This window comes from Mus pahari, chromosome 2, assembly GCF_900095145.1.
Source record: "Mus pahari chromosome 2, PAHARI_EIJ_v1.1, whole genome shotgun sequence".
NCBI classification, from domain to species: domain Eukaryota; kingdom Metazoa; phylum Chordata; class Mammalia; order Rodentia; family Muridae; genus Mus; species Mus pahari.
In genome coordinates this window covers 123,765,546-123,779,850 of record NC_034591.1, presented here as the reverse complement: position 1 = coordinate 123,779,850, position 14,305 = coordinate 123,765,546, and the positions used below count along the sequence as shown (strand labels likewise).

Below are 14,305 nucleotides of genomic sequence, written 5' to 3'. Positions count from 1 at the left end.
AAGGGATGCAGATTTATCTTCTGAGGGAGTTTTCATGTCTACAGAATTTATCAAGACCTGCAGTATGGTTCAGAAAGAGTAAGCTGTTTGGCTGTGAATTTGGATAGCATCATGAGCACAAATCTGAATAGTCCCTGTTCCCCACAAGTGCTACCATGAAGGTGCTCTAGATAAATGATTCCTACAACATGAGAATAGTTCAAGCAGAATTTTCAAGTCATCAAAATGGAGAAGCTAAGGGAGAAAGAAAATTCAAGCACTGTAGCATGTCTACCCAATCAAGCAAATGCCAGCATGTTCTCTGCAACTGTCCAAAAAAAATCTATTATCCGACACAACATCAAATAGAAAGATATGTCTGGTTCTAGCAAAGTGTTGTTATTCACTGCAAATCCAAAGTCATGAGTGGCTTCACCCATCCAACAAACTCCTTGACTTTTAGATTTTCTAAAGTGTGTATGCATGCATGTGTGTGTGTGCGTGTGTGTGTGTGTGTGTGTGTGTGCGTGCATGTGTACAAATGGTTTGTTTCAACTTAGATAGTTAATGAGAAGCTAATTATGACTTATCTTTCCAACCAGGGAAATGGATGGGAATTAAGATATTTATTTAAATCTTTCTTCTAAGACAAACTGGTAATTCAGAGAATGAGTTGATGGAATCTGCAATAGGATTCAGATTCCTCTCTCTGTGATAAAAACATCATCTAGTATTATGGCTGACAAAACACTTGTTAAGATTTGCACTGGCAGACACAACATTTCTGTCGATCTCTGCTGTTATAATTTTTAATATCAGGATGTGATCCAACTAATAACACTGAGGAGACAGCTAAGGCAATGGCTCATGTGGTACAGTATTTTCTAGGCAAGCTGGAAGACCTGAGAGGTCCGTCTGCAGCCATGTAAAACAGCCAGGTGAGCCTTTAATTCTAGCATGGGGAGGAAGACACAGCAGCATCCTTGGGTCTAGCTGAATTGGCAATTCATGATTTAGTCAGAGACCCTATCTCAGAAAATAAGAACACGACCTAGGGAGAATACTAGATGCCAACCTCATGAGAGTGCAGGGACATTTGGACAGAAGTGCACAGTACACACACACACACACACACACACACACACACACACACACGGGGGGGAGGGGGGAGAGGGAGAAGGAGGGGGTAAGGGGAGGGGGAGAATTGAAAATATTTTTAAAATAAAAACTGTCAGAGAGAGAGAGAGAGAAAGGGAGACTAAAACAGAGAAACACACAGAGAGACAAACAGGCAGAGATAGAGAGACAAAGAGACTGAGTCAGAAAGATAGAGATACTGAAATAGAAACAGAGAGAGACAGAGTCAAAGAGACAAAGAGACTGAGACAAAGAGGTTCAAGAGAGACTGAAACACACACACACACACACACACACACACACTACTAAGGAAACCCCACAAGATTAGAGTTTGGTGTCAGAGGATGTTGTGGTAGGCTATGCTACAATGTATTTGCTTTATTTTATTTTGGGAAATAAAATGGATGCTTGAGATGCAGATATCAAAGTACAGCTCGTAATTGTTCTCTCTCTCTCTCTCTCTCTCTCTCTCTCTCTCTCTCTCTCTCTCTCTCTCTGTGTGTGTGTGTGTGTGTGTGTGTGTGTGTGCAGGAGCACCTGTGGCACTGTACATGTGTGGACAACAAAGAACAATTTGTCAAAGTTGCTCTCTCCTTGCACCATGCAGTGCCTAGGGCTGGAACTCGGGCTCTCAGGCTTGAGAGTGCTGACCTGCATGTGGAACCATCTTACCAGTCCTTGATCTTCATTAGTATTCCCAGATCAGGCCTTGTTTGGTACCACACCACCCACAAAGCAGAATTTTGTTCAAGCAAATGAACTAGAGATATTCTGAATGGACGGGGGACAAGTCAAGGAGAGAGTCGATTCCTGGTTTAACAATCCCAACTCCACTGTTTGTCTGACTTCTCCAAGCAAGCACTATCTCCTCCCCCAACCCCAGAGAGCAGACACTAATGGAAACCAACTCGAACTGTGGGCCGCTGGCTGGGACAAACACAGGCAATTAGAAAAGCCTCACATCTGTTTAAAGCTCGTGTTTTACATATCACTGCTGCAGAGACTCCATGTGGATGATCTTGGGCTCAGAAAGGTCAATCAAATTGCTTTGGCAAGCATCTCTTTTCTCACTAGGAAGGCATGCCACCAGTGATTACGATGGATGCAAAAAAGGAAAGGAAGCATAGGTTCACCTGGGACCACAGTCATTAGGACCCAGCTTCTCTTCATCAGGACACATAGCTTGTTATAACTTCATCCTTATCTCCCATGTTAGCCACTCTCTACTTCTTGAGTCCTTTCTTCTCCCAGCAAAGCTCCAGTCCCGGCCCAGGAAGGCTGTAGCTGGAGGAACAGACAGAAATCTGTTTAAACTGTGAGCCCAAGATGATAATCTCGGCTGTGTGTTGCAAAGGCCGAAGCCGAATAAAGCATATGGTTCTGTGTCCCCACTCCTGCCCCTGAATGTTTCTTAAGGGGACTTTTACTATAAGTTTCCGTTGAGCTTCAGTAATTCAGTTTGTAGTTTTATCAGGATGTATCTGGTTTTTGTATGTTATTTCATCTTCCTTTAGTTGGACATCTTTCTCCGTGACTGCCACTGAAGGATATGGAAAGCTTAGATTCACTTTCATCCACCTAGAGCTTGATGTGAGATGCATCTCTATCTAGAGTTAGTTCCAGGGGAAGGAATTGTTTGTGTGTGTGTGTGTGTGTGTGTGTGTGTGTGTGTGTGTGCGCGCACACACACATACGTGTGTTTACCTGTATATCTGTCTGTGTGTCTGCTTGCTATATGTATGTGTGTATGAGATGCCTATGATCATTAATACCCTGCTTTGCAAGAGAACTTAGTTATATAAAGAGATACTTGCTTTTTGTGTAATAGCAAAAGTATATGACACCATGACATGATTCTAATTTTATATTCCTATGAGTGCATATTTTACAACTCTATGTGTATATGAATTTACGGATGCATATATTCATGTTCAGAGAAAATGAGCACTGCACCAAATGCTCATTTTTTGAGCCATGGAATCACATGCTATTATTATTAGTATGTTCTCTACAGTGACCATGCTACAGTTGTGATAAGATGAAATAGAGACCTGTTAAATGGCTCAGCGGGTAAAGGTGATTGCTTCTAAGCCTGATGACTTGATTTCAATTCCCAGGACCCACATCCTAAAAGGAGAAGAACTCCTGCAAGTTGTCCTCTGACTTTCTCCTGTGTGTCATGTGTGTACATGCTTAAATAAATGAAAGGCAATACCACATTTAAATGAATGGCACAAAGAATTTATCTTATAGCAGAGGCCAACAGCCTGTTGCCAGTTAAAATAAAATTGGTGAAATCAAGTGTTATTGATGAGTGTGTGGGATTTTAAACAAAAATTCTTGTGGCTTATGGCTTGTAGTTTCAGCAGTGGTGTGGGAGATATTACAAGCAATTTTCTTCTCAAAGGCAGAAAGGGTGATAAGAGTTTAAAAATCCAATGTGCTGAGATCACAAAACTGTTCTCCCTCAGGGTCTCATTGTGTTCCAGGATTATAGGCACAAGCTACTTTGCTGGTATAAAACTCTTCCTATAGTTCCCAAGGGAGTTTATGCTCTCTATCCTGTGTTGTCCAGAAAGATCGGATGACAAAGGGCAGAGCAGTTCTTTGCCCTGGATATTATAAACCACACAGTGCGTGTGTGTGTGTGTGTGTGTGTGTGTGTGTGTGTGTGTGTGTGCTGCGGTGTATGTGGATAGGATGGAGGATAACTTTGTGGAGTTCTCTCCCTTTTCTTACAGGGGCTCTAGGAACTGAACTCAGGTAGCCAGGCTTGCATTGGAAGCATCTGTACCCACAGGACGATCTCGCCTTTCCTTATCTTCCCGTGGCATGAAATACATTAAGGAAGCTTTTGTGGCAAATGCTTTTCAAGATCACATACTCACTTTCCAAACTGCATCAGCCATGCAGGTGAGACTCCTGGACCAGGCCTCTGGTACTTCTTAGCTGGAGAGGAGGCAGTTATGGACCCCTGATGCTAACAGCCTAGGGGGAAACTTTGGCCCCGTTACTTATGAAGGTTAAGCTGAGTGGCTTTCCTCATACAAAAATATGAGGAAAAAATATGAGAAAATGACTATTTATTTCTAGTTGTTGGAAGATTCCACATGATACCAAAGGTCAGGTGCTCACTGTGCAGAATATCCTAGAATTTATTTCTATTGCCCACGTCTCTTGCTCCAATTTTTATTACATTCCCCCTACCTCTGCAGCTTCTGTCTCTCCCATTTTTGTCTTATGGAATTAGTATCACAAGCCTTTGAGTGTCTCTTGATCTTTTCCCATTGGCTCGCTTTGATGTCCTTCGGAACTGGTTCTAGGACTGAGCAGATACCAAACTCCACAGACATTTGCCCGTCCTCTAAGAAGGCAGAGTACTTGTATAGAGCAGTGCCCATTCTTGAATGTACTTGATTCTTCAGGTGTTTAGTACATATGCAACACTTTCAAAGTCCACACTGACCCTCAGATCCAAAATGCTAAATGAAACTTTTTGAACTTTTTTTTTTCTTTTTGTAACATTAGAGAGTGCTTTGAACACTGAAAGAATGCTTACACTTTTGTAAGTGGTGTGTTTCATGTTGTTATGATTATCCAGTACAAATCAGCATTGTGTAACATTAAAAAAGGGGGGGGCAAACAAAGTGAAGCCTCAAACATGTTTGAAGATCTGGTGCTAACCAAGCATTTTAGACAGAAGGACACTGAGCCCTTAGCATTTGTTGGACTGGAGGGCTGACATCTGTCTCAGGTTGGAATCCTAAGTTAGACGCTGTACTGGCCTCACTGATGGGCATTGCTCTCTTCAGCTCCAGTGTTCCTGCTTCAGGTACCCAAATATACTTGAATTAATGCATGAGCATGTAGAGTCGAACAACTACACTATTTAACCATGCTGCTGAAGTTCTCAGTTCTCTTTCTTAGAGGCTGCTTGGTTTCAGGATCTTGTCCCACTTTCTGAGGCACATTCGTAAGTGCTTATGTTAGAGGATATGAGTTTTAAGGAAAGGATCTAGTGTAGTTCCTTAGAGATGCCTACATAGAAAATCTTCATGTTTTTTTTCCTAAGGTGTTGCTCTAAGTTATACATTCTTGTCCACCATGACAAGGTCTTCAATTTCCTTGAGCTCATTATGTCTTTGTGTCTATTACAGAGCATGTGCTAATATGCTCTGGCACATTCAAATGTCACCTTTTAAGATACCAGCTTATAAGGAATTTGTGATCATTCTGTCAGGGACCACGATGGATCTCTCATCAGTGTAATCACATCAGAGCCTCTTGTGTGTTGCCTCTATCTTTAGCCATATGCTTCATCTGCCAGTCAAGAGATATCCCCCTTTCCATCCTAGAAGGGTGCTGAGCCGAGACAACTGCATATGAGCTTGTAACTGGCTGATGCCTACCTGTAGAGGTCTTGCTATGGACTGTAAATTGGAAAGCATAATGTGCAATTTACCTGGTTGTTTTCAGGAGGATGCCTTCAGGATCCATCGTTCAGAAATGTACAGATACACCAACACTAATATGAGGTATATTCTATATGAGTAATATCAAGTCTGAGAAATTCTGAGATAAGAAACTCACTCAGTTCTGTAAACTTGTGCTGAAGCCACAAGGATAAAAACATTAGTTCCCCTTCCATCTCATTTCTTAAAACCCTGATGTCCAGTACAAAGACAATCTGCTGTGTGTGAGTGTGTGTGTGTGTGTGTGCGTGTGTGTGTGTGTATGGGTGTGTGGCAGGGGAAGGCTATAGGGGAATCATGTATACACATCAGAGTGGTCAAGCTACCCACAGGTTCTTGACTAAATTCATTTGAGAGCTTTGGATGCTGATATTAGTACTTGAATATAGAAAAGTGGCATCTGGGGGCTGGCTGGAAAGATGGCTCAGCCGTCACAAGCATATACTTCTCTTGCATAGGAGGTTTAATTCCCAGTAACTACATAGGGCAGCTCCAGGAAAGCACATGTCCCCTTCTGGCTTTCACATGCCACTCACATGGACACGCACACGCACACATACACAAAAACTTTACTATCAGCTATTTGCTTTAGATTTTTTTAAAAAAGGAAACTCACTTGTATTTTCCATAGTAAAACATGTATGCATGCATGTGTATACATGCCCTGAATACAACCCATACTGCAATAGTCTCTCCTTCTCCATGTTGGTTGTTTCAAGAGAGCCCATACCTTGGAATTACAGAGTACTAAACCTTATAGATATTTTATTCCCCCACATATGCATATGTATCACAACATTGAGCATAGCTGTTTTTTTTTTTTTTAATTTTTTTTAAAGTTTGGAAATAGGCTGAGATAGAATTGAGGTAGTATTTCTCAGATGTACCTTGACTGTTATCAGAAGTTAGCATCTCTTTTCTGCAAATCAGAAGGCAGAGCCTATGTGTTCCCCAACAGTGTCAGAAACACAAAGAGCTTTTTTTTCCCAAGTGGTCACCGCAGTGGAGAAGAATGGGAACTGCTTGGGGAGTGAATGCCAAGAGAGAAAGCAAACACACAAACTGTGCTGTCTTCAGGGACCAATCATGAGAACAACGGACTTAGGTCCCGTTTGCCAAGGGCTGGTTGATGATTCCATTTTGCTCTAAAAAGACAACTTAGAAACAGTGATAGCAAACACTCATGGCTCCACTTTGCTTTTGTCATTAATTCAATGAACAGACTAGGGCGTGCTTATTTTAAGAAGTTGTCCAAAAATAAATCTGGGGAATTAGGTCAGGGGACAACTGGAAGCAAACAGGAAAATATGAGACTAGAACATGGCCTATAGCAGGCACGTCATGGGGAAAGATGAGAGGACTTCCCTTGTCTAACAGGATCTCGCCTGTTGTCTAATTTCACTGGCTGCCTAACTTACTAAACAATTCAGAAATGAGTAAAAAACTTGACCATGGAGAAGAGCACTCTGCCGCCTTGTTTTCCATCAAGACAAGACCAACCCAGAGACATTGTAGTAAATTTTTAAGCAAAAGAAATAATTACTCCAAACTGGCCTGGGGAATGATGTTTTTCCAATGAACATTTGGATTCCCCTGTGCTTGTCCTATTTTCAGAATGGAGGAATGGCAGAGTGGGCTTGTTCTGTGCCAGCTAAGAACATGGCTTTACGGGTAAATGATGTCTTCTTACGACTGCAGCAGCCCCAGGCCTTCTGCTTTGGTGCTGACCTGCTCATGGCTTCCAGATTTGTAATTAGGTGATCTGATGCTCAGATGTCTTTAGATAAAGAATGCTCAAGGTTGCAGAGGGAGCACCTTCAATTCTGTCTCACAGGTGAACTTGGCAGTAAAACAATGCAAGATACTCTGCTATTCCTCTGGACTGCCTTTGTTCTAAACCTTATTCCAGGTAAATGGGAGTTTATAGATATCCTGCATGTAGGAAGCAAGGACACAGATGGTAAGAGATATAAAACCACTGGGCCTAGAGGAATCACTGGAGGGCAGAGGAGGCTCCCTGAGGGTCACACAGCCTCACTGTGCCCTATGTTCTTCTCATTGGCAAAAGAAGTCTCTGAGAAATGCTTTTCATTCTGATACTGGCTATATTTTGGTTGCAGTTTGCTTGCAGAATCTGGAATTCTCTTCCCCACTCCGTCTCTGTCTGGAGATGCAAAGGCTGATCTGACAAAGGGAGATTCACAAAACAAAGATTCTAATAATGAAAGTCCTGTCCCTTTCTGCCTCGTCTGGACTTTCTGATTGTTCTCTTGTCCTTTCTTCTTCTCATGTGGTACCAGTTTCCACTTAGTCCCTTTCTACAGTCCCATCATTCCTGATGCAGCATGGCCACAAAAGCATCCTAGGACATAGCTTTCCTTTCTCTGTCTTATCAACACAGATGTTCAGACAGGTCTTTTGTCATCCCCTATATTTTTTAATCTGTTCTTTCTAACATCCATAGGATGCTGCAAACCTAATTTCTTCTGTTCTGAACTTCACAGACATAGTTCCTATGCAGCCGTGAAACAATCAATTGAGATAAAGTGTGTATAATATTTGGAAGACAAATGTTGACCTTAGGAAATCAATCTGCTTTCTATCAACCATCTTTTCCAGAAGACCTCTCCATAGCGATTGATACCTCATAAGCACATAGACAGCTATTAAATGGGATACTATAATACGTTTTGAAACATTAAGGAATGTCATACTATGAAATAAATAAAAGACAGAGAATGATGTATCCTATGTGTTGCTATGCCTTGGTTATAATAGTATGTGTTTTTTTTTTCCTTTATATAAACACCTATCTGGGTTACAGTAGTATGCACTTTTTCTTTGTATGAACACTTTTTTTTTTAACAGCTTTTGTTCAGTGGAATTGAAAATATAGAAATAGTGTTCATTAAAATGTATCCATTAATTAACTTCTTCCAATGAATTTGTCTATTGTATGTGTGTATGAGTGTGGATACACTTGGGTGTGCATGACCATTGAGCATGTATTGTGGTGAGAGGACAACTCAAAGTCTGTCTTTTCTTCTACCATGTGAGGCCTGGGGATGAAACTCAGGTCAGGTTTGGAAGCAGGAACCTTTCTTCACCGAGCCATCTCACTGGCCCAGGATGTCTTAGTTGAGATGGATACTTCCTTCTTTACAAAAAGAAGGCGACAGACTTTAGGACCTAACTGTAAAAGGGAACATGCACACCTATGCTGTAATTGTCCTTTGCATTGGTGGGAAAGATACTAGGCAACTATCAAGAACTAATAAATGATACATTATTGCAAGTGTTCTAAAAAACCAGAACAAACTAATTTATTATACTTCTGTCTTCATTATACACCAAGTTGGTGAGTTAAACACAACAAAATTATCTTTTCTTCTTTAAAAGTGTCTACTAAAGATAAAAAGAATATAGTAACAATTAACATGTAGTTCATTACATTAGAAAATCTGATATACATAGTTCTATTGCCTGTTAGCTTGTTCTAAGCCTCTTTAACTATTAAAAAAAAAAAAAAAAAACAAAGAGGAAGGAAAAGAAAGTTGTTGCTGAAAGGCAAACATTCAGTTCAGTTGATACAACATTACAGTACAGTCAACTAACATCATTCAACAGAGTAGCAAGTCTAGTCTTAACTTGAGTTAAAGTCTGTAGACCAGATTGCTACAAAAGATTTAATGCTGCTCCCAAACCATATGTTAGCTGTTGAGAGGACATTCGGTTTGGTTCTTCGGATTGATGGCTTCAGAAGAAAGGGGTCAAGCACAGGAGAACCCCCCCCACCTGTCATTAATCATTTTTATTGAGCATTGTAGTTAAGACAGCATTATTGAGTTTAGCACATCAACTAAAATAAAATAATGATAATAATAATATAATAATAATCATAATAATGATAAGGATAAAAACCAAACACAAGCTGGAAGCTGAGAGTCACTACCAGCTGTGTCAACCCCTTGCGATACGCTATACTAAAAAACTTTGAAATATCCATCCATCCACCCTCTCCACTCTGCCACAACTAGCAAAGTCAAAAGTACAAAAGTCTTCACCTTGTTACTTTTGCAGAAGAAAGCAAAAATGTCTTTGTGCTCCTTACTACCAGAAGCAAAATACCCACTGAGTTACCACATGTAATAGCTTCTGGATGTGTCGACCTGGGTTGGCTTGGTGTCTGCCGAACCATCTTTGTCCTTGTCACTGTCACCTTCCCAGAGGTTAATGAGTGGGGGGTACAGCTCGTTCAGTGGGATGGACGAGGTTTTTTGCATATACTTTTTAAGTGAATGGTGGTAATTTTTCCTCTTAAACCTTTTTGCAATGTAAATAGCGATGGATGCTAGACTGATGACGGCGAACATGGACCCCATGACAGCAGCAAGGGCTGTGCTCGTTTCATGGTCAGAGATGTCCAGGGCGAAGGCAGCGGTTTTGGTTGTGACATTGACACAGGACTTTTGAGTCTGCTGATGGATGTTGGACACTGTTAGACATACTTCATAATCCGTAGAAGGCTGCAGATGTGTTAGGTTATATTCATGAACATCTACCGGCACCCTGGCTGTGTATGTTATATGGGGGTTGTCGATCTTCATAGTGGCAGAGGACCATTTCAAGTTTGATGTCATGACATTGGAATTAACTTTCCAGGATACTAAAATCGAATGAGATTCTGTCTGTTTGACATATATTTTCAGCACCTGGGCACCATCTAGAAGGGTTCCATTAACCTTGATTGTTGCCACTCGAGTGTCTGCTCCTTGGACATTCTGGGCAACACAAGTGTACCTTCCTGAGTCTTCAATCTGTATGTTTTCGATCTCCAAGGTACCCTCACTACTCAGCTTGTATTTGTCTGAAAGAGTTTCCACGGTTATCTTATTTCCAACGGGAGTGACCCAGTAAATCTCTGGTTCTGGCTCGGCCATGGCCCGACAGTCTAGGAAAAGTGTTGTACCAACGTCCATGTTTAGATGATTTGGGAATGTGTCATGCGATATCATCGGGAGGCACTGCTCACTTGAGTCCTGGATTAGGACCTCCTTCACCTGCTGCCCCCTGTATTCCGGAGGCATGGCACAGAACATGGAGAGGGGCTCCATGAAGCGAATGTTGGTTTTGTTGGAGTTGATCCAGTGGATGACACAGTCACACCTCAGGGGGTTGCTGTGGATACTGATCTCACGCAGATTGGGAAGAGATTCCACTGTTTTCTGGTATACGGCATTCAAGGCGTTGTTGTTCAACATTAAGCTTTCTAGAGCCGGGACACTCCGGAAAGCCAAACGGTGGATGTATGACAGTTTGGGGTTATTGGTTGCTTCGAGCTTTGTTAATTCTGGCAAGTTATCCAGGGCATAGCGGTCCACCGAAACCAGCTCTCCCATGTTGTTGATTCCCAGTTCTTTCAACCGAAGCATATTTTTAAAGTCCCCTTCTTGGATTTTGTGAATAGGATTTTTATTGAGGTCTAAGAATTTCAAATTTGGAACTTTCTGCAGGGCAAGTTGAGGGACTTTGATCAGTTTGTTGTCATAGAAAGACAGGCTCTCGAGGCTATCCAAGCCTACCAAGGCGTTTCCGGGAACATCAGTGAGGTACATTCCTGCTAAAACTAGGCTTCTCAGGTTAGAGAGAGGTCTGAAGTTCATGTCCAGGATTCCAATCACAGGGTTTTCCCCAATCATGAGAATTTCCAGGTTGGGGGTGGAATCAAACCAGCGGCTATCGATCACTTTCAACTTATTGGAATTCAGGTGCAACCTTAAGAGATTTTTCAAGCCAGAAAAGGCGTTGGCAGAGATTGTGCTGATCTGGTTATGGTTGATGTAGAGTTCTTGAAGGTTGCTGAGGTCTTGCAGACAGTAATCCGTCATCTCTGAAATCTGATTTTCCTCTAGATGCAGGGTTGTGAGCTGGGTCAAGTTTGCCAGCCCGACCTCTTTGATGTTTGTAAAGTTGTTCTGGGAGAAATCCAGCTCCGTCAAGTTGAAGAGCTGCTGCAGCTCATCCACGGTCTTGGCGATGTTATTGCTCTGTAAAAGAAGCACTTGTGTGTCACTAGAGAGGTTGCCAGGGATCTTTGTTAGGCGGAGGTCATTACAGTCAACGGTGGTGGCTTCTCTGTAGGTAGACTGTGGGGTAAACCAAGGACGAATTTCACAAACACAAAGCTGGGGACACTCACTATTCAGTATGGAAGATTCAGTTAATGAAGTTATCAGCAAGCCCAGCACCATCTGGCAAGCTGCTTTCCCAGTGCTCAATCTGGCCATGGTGGCTTGCCAACCACACCCAGTTCCTGACCAAGATCTGAACACTATTCAGTGGCAAGTAGAAGAGCAAGCAGATAGTGTAAACATGCAAGCAAGTCTCATTTGAACAGAATTCCGGAGTCTGAAGGTATGGTTTTTCTGAACTTCCCAAGAGGCAGGAAGCAATCTGAAGTCCTTGAACCGTGTCACTCAATTCCAGGCATGTGCACAGGTCCTTGTGGGAGTTACTTCAGCCAAATCAAAGTCTGGAGACGTGTCTGAAAATCAGATCAGGGAGATGTTATGCTTATTCTGTAGACTGCCTTTTGTTTACTACAAAGGGTACAGTCACTCATATAGCTGAAGGAATGTGTTCAGAATGCTTTCAGAATATCCAAGCAGAGTCTGAGCTTTGGGATGCTCTTATTATGGCCCGCTTATTGCACTAACACTAGCTAGAACTCCTTTATCTTTATAATTAGAACTGCACAGACTTTAGAATAGGCATTAAACACATACTCATACTTGGAATACCCAGGAAAACCTAAAGATACCATTTATTTAAAAAAAAACAAAACCAAGATTATTTTAGAAAGTGCATGTTTATGGTTCTAAAAAGATGAAGAGACACTCTTAGTAAAACCAAAACATGGATGGTAGTTCATGAAAGATTCCGAGCATCTTAAATTATCTGTGATATTTTCATTAATACCACATTTGTTTCCAGAGATTCTTTCTCCTCCAAATGCTACATTCTGTAGACATATCCAGCAATACTCTTCCAAGTTCAAATACTTATATGCAAGAAATTAATTTAGCAAAGCTATGGAAGGAAAATAGCAACTCTATTCTATTCTACTCTACGCTATTCTATTCCCCTATTTTCTAACAACCATCTGATCTTGGCTGAATAAAGCAGTGATTAGTATGCCTCTCTACAAATTTTTTTATATATACAAATGTATTCAATATGTGCATGTGAAAATATGTCTCAGGCAAGAAACAGTTGTGTGGAAGAACACTAGCAGAGTGAGACTCTAACTTCAATCTCTAGCACTGAAAAAGAAATGTGTATATACCTAATATCTATGTTTTAATTAACTCCTTGGAATTTCACTGTCTACTGGTCTTAGTCAGGGTTTCTATTCCTGCACAAACACCATGACCAAGAAGCAAGTTGGGGAGGAAANGGTTTATTCAGCTTACATTTCCACATTGCTGTTAATCACCAAAGGATGCAGGACTGGAACTCAAGCAGGTCAGAAAGCAGGAGCTGATGCAGAAGTCATGGAGGGATGTTCTTTACTGGCTTGCTTCCCCTGGCTTGCTCAGCCTGCTCTCTTATAGAATTCAAGACTACTATCCCAGAGATGGTCCCACCCACAAGGGGCCTCTCCCCCTTGATCACTAATTGAGGAAATACCCCACAGCTAGATCTCATGGAGGCATTTCCCCAACTAAAGCTCCTTTCTCTGTGATAACTCCAGCTGTGTCAAGTTGACACAAAGCTAGCCAGTACACTACTTAACAGTCACAGGCCAAGGATAGGTTGTACCATCTCTCAATTTATTCAATTTACAAAATAGGGTTTCTCATTAAGGAGTCTTACACTATTATTGAAGAACTGAATCTGTTGCAAAACAAAAACTAGAAATTTATATAAAACTCTGTGTGTGTAATATTTGGCACATATTGATGCTCATAAAAGTTGTATTTGTCATGTATTGTCATGTTGTTGTGTTACTATGCATATGGTCTTAGCTAAATAGTAGTTCTCAGAGGACAAATATCTGATCGTATTGACTTAAGTATTGGTTTTAACAAGATACCAGGTAGAGTCTGTGTCTTGCTAGTTTATATAATACCAGTAGTTATTGGTTCTGGTGTTATGAATTCCAAAAATGTACAAAAAAGCCATTATATAGCTAATTGGCTGTAAATTTGCTTTCCTACGAGGAGACTGGGCACTTGCTAATTACACTAAGCATAGTTACATGGTTCCTTATATTTTTCTGTTATAATGCACTTCAGTTTGAGAACTGAAGAACTTCAGTTAGAGAGGAATTTTAATCCAGCAACACAGCTACTCTGGCAGAGGATCACATCCAAAGACCTTCTAGGTCTCTATGATCTTTGCAGAATACTGGCATGCCCTAGAGTACAGGGTGATTTGGTTGAAATACAGACATGCCCTTAGTACACACTTTTAATCCCTAACAATGAAGGTAAGGTTCATTTGTAGAAGAAAATGATATCTAATTGAGAGGCAGATAAAGTGACAAATTAGAACAAGATTTGAGAAAATGAGTCAGAGATAGGACATGCCCAACTCTTAGGAGAACAGCACAGGTGAGAGAGACCATTTAAGAGCAGCAAGAGAGAGAAAAAGTGGTGTGTTTCTAAGTGTTTGTGTGTGTGTGTGTGTGTGTGTGTGAGAGAGAGAGAGAGAGA

General features: G+C 41.2%; 1 protein-coding gene across 2 annotated transcripts in view; it reads right to left on the bottom strand.

Moving 5' to 3' along the window:
• Window positions 1-2,262: 2,262 nt before the first annotated feature.
• The window catches only part of Lrrn1 (leucine rich repeat neuronal 1), a 47,959-nt gene continuing 35,916 nt past the window's right edge, over window positions 2,263-14,305 (bottom strand). Inside the window, exons 2-3 of one of the 2 annotated variants that reach the window (XR_003843283.1) lie at window positions 9,653-12,132; window positions 2,263-2,400 (exon numbers count right to left, since the gene is read on the bottom strand). Coding sequence is in view for 1 of the 2 variants with exons in the window: in XM_021190852.2 (XP_021046511.1) it covers window positions 9,725-11,875 (2,151 nt within the window). In the remaining variant the exon portion in view is untranslated. Of the gene's footprint in view, window positions 2,401-8,889; window positions 12,133-14,305 lie in introns of those variants that run through there. The other variant, XM_021190852.2, reaches the window with a different exon arrangement.